Genomic DNA, 5,826 nt, shown 5'->3' with positions numbered 1-5,826 from the left:
ATAAACAATATCATATTACTATGAAAATATATAAATTATTTTTCCTAACAATTATGTCTGAGGAACCCTTTGATCCCCTTGTGAATGCAAGAACATTAAAGCTAAGCAAGATCAAAATTCTCCAATTAGACTCATCTCATTATCATCATTATCATACTGTGAGCTTTATCTACAATTCAAGAGAGACTGGGACTGTCAATGGTAGCTTCACTGTCGATAAGTTTGATGTCTATTTCCTCACCAAGATGTTGCGATCTAAAACCCTCCATGAATCAATGAGAAGGATGTGATCTTTATCTATAAAAAAATATCAACCTTTGGCTCCATTTAGATAGCCATCGTTGATTTTCCTCTCCAAAACTTTCATAATCAAAGAGCCTCTCGAATGAGGTTTGAGTTCAATAATTCCAAAAGTCAACGTAGTTGAATGTAACTTTCAGGTATTTTGGAAAAATTAGTTCAATCTATTAATAATTAACCATACAGCATCTATAGACAAATAGAACTTTAAAATTCGCATACAATGTTATAATAAAAATCAAAAAACCAGAGTCAAAAATTTATATAGGATAAATCTTAAAGAAGCAATTCTTTGATTTTTTTCCTCCAAGAGATAAAAATGTTACATAAAATATAAATTTTAAAAAGTGTCTTTTTTTTTTAAACGTGATTCTTTGTAAATAGACAAGCATTAAAAACATAAAAGCATGGTGGTGGCCAGTACATTACAAGCCTTTTTCTGCCTAAGTGTACTTGGGAAAGATGAAAGCCAAAATGAGAATCTTTTGGTCAGATTCTGAAATAAATTTCATGGGCGTTTTGCCTTCCCTGGGGAGCACAACGATCCTTCACTCTCCTCTCTTCCCTCTCTTTCGCTGTACTTGACATTGACTACTTTCTGTCATCGTCCCACCGCAAAAAACAGGGATTTAAGGACCGACTTATGAACATCCACCAGGTAATTAACTTTACTTTCAATTCAAGCACGGAATCAAAAATATAATGCAGAGCAGAAACAGATTCAAGTTTAAATAAAATGCATGACTAGAAAAATATAAAATAAAGATGGATTCTTGATTGACATTCTTCAGTTCAGTTCAAAGGAAAGCGGGAGAAGAAGATACAATGAATCCATTGCGCACCTGGTCTGATTGGTATGGGTTGAGCTTGCTGTTTTTAATGGCGATTTGAGAGCTCCTCCGGGAAGAAGGCAGATCCAGTGTGATTAATGATTAGTAGAGGAAGAGGGAGAAGGCAAATCCACTGGAGAAGGAAATTAGAGTTGACTAAAATGGTGGTCGGACTCCGCCGGTAGTGCCCCATCCGAAGGCGTCGCTTGGGAGCTGGTAGCCGCCGCCCAAGTTATAGAACGGGACGCCGCTGCTTCCGCCGCCTTCGCAGCCTCCCGTGACGCCGGAAGACTGCGACACGGCGGGCTGCTGGCCTGGTGGCGCGGCGGCGGCGGCGGCCTCCTCCTCCTCTTCGCCGCCCTCCAGCGGCAGCCGCTCGTAGACCGCATTGGCAAACGAGGCGACCATGAGGACTACCGGCGCCGTGGCCACGAGCGGCCCGGCCACGCTGCCGCCGATGACCTGACCCTGGCCTCCGGCCAGGAAGATGGAGAGGCCGCCGGCGCCTGGCGGCGCCGGCGGCGGCAGGACGGTGCCCGTCAGGGAGAGGATCTCGAACCGGCCGCGCAGAGTGGCCACCACGCTCCCCGGCGGCGAGGCCCCCGGCTGGCGGAGCGCCACGTTGGTGACGGAGCCGACGCCGCTGAGGACCGAGATGCCGCGGCCGCGCCGGCGAGCGTACTCGGAGACGCACTCGAAGACGTCGGCGCCGGCGGCGACCTCGAGCACGTGCGAGCGGAGCGCGTTGGGGGAGTCGCGCGTGACGATAATCGGCGGCTTCGGCTTGTTCTTGGACCCCGGCGGCCTGCCGCGCGCCCGCCGAGCGGACCCACCCGACGTGCCGGCCGGCGAAGAGTCAGATAGCGGCTGCTCCCCGTGCTCCTCGCGGGAAGGCTTGGGGCTTTTCTCCGGGGAGAGACCGGAATCCTGCGGCGGTACGTGCGTCGACGGCGGCGGCGGCGGCCGCAGCAGGTGGTGGAAGTAGCGCGAAGGGCCTCCTCCGCCCCCGCCCTGGGCGCCGGCCTCCATCCCGGCCATCCCAGGCACATCGACTCGCTCCCACCACTTGTTTGCCAGCTTATGCTCCGCGATCTCCTCTCCTCTCCTCTTCCTCCTCCTCCTCCTCCTCCAAAGTTGAGAGCTTTTCGATTCACAATCCCCTGCCTCTTTATCGATTCCTAGCTGCAGGAACAAATTACAAAGTAAGAATTAATATATTTTACAGAGCAGGAATCGAGCCGAGAATCAATTAATGCAGGGTTCTACCACCAGGGGAAAGCCTTATCTCTTCCCTGCGCCAGCAAAAGCTGCTAAAGATACCATCTTTTTCACAAGATAAAATCACCTTCCAGCACAAAAAAACAACAACTCGAGTTGTCTACAAAAGCCACCTCCCAAGATCTGAATCAAACATGCTGCCGGTTCCTGCTCCTCCTCCTGCCGATTCTGCTGCCTGATGATGATGATGCACAAGGGAGAAGGAAGACTTTGGCCCTGCCGAGAAGAAGAGAAGCCAAAAAAATAACACTGGAATAAAGATGCGCTTTTAGCAGCATTAGCGTATGCTCTATATTATAATAATTCACTGTCTGGGTAACACACTGTATTAAATAATGAGGGGCTTAATCAGTGTCTACAGTTTGATCTTAAACAAAACAAAACAAAACAATGGATTAAAGCTTGAAAGGCAATTAGCCAAGCAAAGCCCCTCTGGGCTCATCTGTTACTTTTGACCACTAATGCTGGCTACTTGTCCCTCTGGCTACCTGACAGTGAAGCTTAATTGTGCCTGCGTGGACAGCAGGACCATTTCCCAGAGCCTGCAAATACTCCTCTACTAGTTAATTGTTCTATATGCATAATTCCATACATGTTATATGTTATGAAATTAAACTAAAACGATATTAAATTGTCATTTCTGTGGGAGGGCAGAGTCCTTCAAAGTGTCCTAAAAAGCTCCAATTAATTAGTCAAAACGAGATATTCACAAAGATATGGCTTCAGAGGTAAAGTCAAAATTGTACACCTCCTGGGGGGGCCTTTGCAGGGATCTTCCTGTGTCTTAGAAAGAGAGTCCTTAGTTACCTCGTTGCTTCTAAAATAAATAAATAAATAAATATCGTGTAGAACACCATTCTCAATTTACTAGATATTCTTCGTATCTTAAGAAAGATTGTTTGACCATGCAGATCGCTTTGATCCTTCAAACTAAACGCAAAATCTCTTCGCCTGTGAATTCAATGGAAGTGGGCCCCGACTCGGAAATCTTTGGTCTAAACGGTCAAAGGCACATGCGTAATATATTTTATTATTTTCCAATTTTAATGTATTTTTATTTAGCAAATTGCTTCTGAGAAGTTTCTGATCGAGCCGTAATTTATTGCTTGACTAATTATTTTTTGATTTTCTTTTGGCAGAAAAAAAATTATTTTTGATTTATCGGCCGGGTTCAAATCAGCACGTGCAGTCAACGGGTCAAAGGATGGGTGAAGGTAGCGGTACAGCTGTCAAACACGTGGAGCGCGACGCTGCATGGGGTAACGTCGATTCCTTATCTCACTTCCGGTCCTCTCCTTGCAGTGGAAATTGACACGAGCTTAATTTTATTTATAGTTTCCCTTTAATAATTTATAAAATGAAAACATACGAGAGAGAATTTCAAAAATATACAAAATTATTATTTCATGTTTTGTTTTCAATTTTTTGAATTGTCTTTTGTATTATTATCTCATGAACTTAAATTATAATAAAAAATAATTAGAGCAAAAAGTGATATTATTTATGGAAATTTCTCATTTGGTAACATAAAAAAAGTAATAAGGATTTGATTTCGATTAATTATTAGTTGGTCAAAAAGAAGCGACCTATTATTTCTAATTATTTAAATATCGTTTAAAAGTTTTCGTTTTTATATAAATAAAAAAATCACTCATTGACTTGGCGTTTGTCTTTTTCATGCAATGACCGACTATTTTGGAGTTGAAAATTATTAATGTTAACTATTTGCGTGATTTAAATTTATATATTGATGGTGTTTTTTTTTAAATGAACAAAAATTTATATTCATTGTGATGGTAATTTAATTTAAAAAATTAAATTTTAAGGTATATTTATGAATTATAATTAATAATGGATTATTATAAAATGAAAGTTAACAAAATGAATAAATTGTGTTAGATTTATTCTTCCTCTCCTTTAGTTGAGAATTAACAGTAGATGAATTTAATATTGGTGTAATCGTTCTCAGTCTCATGATTGATCTAAGTTCAGATTAATTCGAATTTGATTTTTAATGTTTAATAATATGTGAGAAAAAATTTAAATAGGTTAAGAAAAATCAAATATTTGATTCAAAAAGTTATAACGGGACATTAAGTAATGGAAAGTTCTAGTACGATTAAATAGCGGAAGTCCCAATTAGAAATTAAGTAATGAAAATTCTTAATTACACTAGATAGTGGAAGACCTAGTTAAAAATTAGGTAATGAAAATTTTAGCTGGACTAGATAAGGGAAAAGTCCAATCGAGTGGATCAATGGTTAACTTAATACTTGGTGATCGAAAGTCTAATAAAAATTTGACAAGGGAAAAATCTAAGTGAGTCACGGAGGACTGGATACTTGGCACGAGATGAAAAGTCTAAGTGGGTCAAAAGTTGATAAGACCCTTGGTGAAAAAACCTAGCAGGTCAAAGTTAACTGGATAACAAGCAATGGAAAGTTTGATTAAGCTTAGACAATCGATTTGGCAGAAGTTTTTGCGAAAACACAGTAAATTGTTGAATCGATTATCCTAATTGATTCAGTATGACCAATCAATTGAGGCAACCTATTGAGAGTCTTTTAGAAGAGCATAGAAGGTGCTGGAATCGATTGAAGGTTTTTGTTAGGACACAGATGACCTAGAGGGGGGTGAATAGCTCGCTTCACTTTTTCATTTGCAGCGGAAACTTGAAGCGAAGACTCCACAATACTAACTCCTTCGATTTTACTTGATATTCACCTCCTTGAGGTGACTAATCCAATAGGTCCACCCCTCACACTCACAGCTCCACTATGAATGACTCATTCTCAGAAACATTCAAGAGGCGGAGAAGTCTTGTACAAGCTCAACCACAAGAATAAAACAAAAAAATACACAATACATAAGCAAATATAATCAAAAATGATTTTACAATAAATAACCTTCTTTGCTTGATCTCTTGTTGCTAAGAAATATCTTTTGTTGATTGGAAATGCCACAATACTTTTCTCCCCAACTCGTAAGAACTGGTGTTAGCTATCCGTGCTTTAAACCTTTACAAAAACTCCTTTTCTAAGGCTAACTTACACTTCCTAATCTATTGGTCTTACTCACAATTGATTATCACATTAGATCGATCGTTCAAAACACGTAAAATGACTCTTTTTCGTATGTGTAATCGATTGGTGAATCATGTCAATCGATTACCATCTTGTAACTGATTAAGTCAATTGATTTCGAACCTTCTATTTGCAAGAGAAAAAGCTACCTAATCGATTCTCGCATTTTCTGTTCTCTCATGAAAAAGACCCTAATCAATTAGCCCAATTGATTAGTAAAGTCTGAATCGATTTCTTCAATCGATTCAAAACCTTTCTGTTTGTGAGACACATACTGCCCAATTGATTGCCCTAATCGATTAGCATTGTCGGAATCGATTCTGGTACCTTCTATG

The 5,826-nt window shown here is 40.8% G+C and overlaps 1 protein-coding gene across 2 annotated transcripts; it reads right to left on the bottom strand.

Moving 5' to 3' along the window:
* Positions 1 to 1,026: 1,026 nt before the first annotated feature.
* Positions 1,027 to 3,024, bottom strand: LOC121969170 (AT-hook motif nuclear-localized protein 27-like). Of its 2 annotated transcripts, none has more exons than XM_042519120.1 (2): positions 2,397 to 3,024; positions 1,027 to 2,312 (listed from the first exon to the last, which is right to left on the bottom strand). In XM_042519120.1, exon 2 carries the CDS (start codon positions 2,166 to 2,168, stop codon positions 1,287 to 1,289), a length of 882 nt encoding a protein of 293 aa, XP_042375054.1. In that variant the 5' UTR covers positions 2,169 to 2,312; positions 2,397 to 3,024; the 3' UTR covers positions 1,027 to 1,286. The 2 variants fall into 2 exon arrangements, with proteins under 2 accessions (XP_042375054.1, XP_042375055.1); XM_042519121.1 differs by having other exon boundaries at positions 2,400 to 2,901.
* Between the last annotated feature and the right edge of the window lie 2,802 nt (positions 3,025 to 5,826).

Source organism: Zingiber officinale, chromosome 4A (assembly GCF_018446385.1).
Source record: "Zingiber officinale cultivar Zhangliang chromosome 4A, Zo_v1.1, whole genome shotgun sequence".
Lineage (NCBI taxonomy): Eukaryota > Viridiplantae > Streptophyta > Magnoliopsida > Zingiberales > Zingiberaceae > Zingiber > Zingiber officinale.
This window is presented reverse-complemented; position numbering and strand designations above follow the sequence as displayed.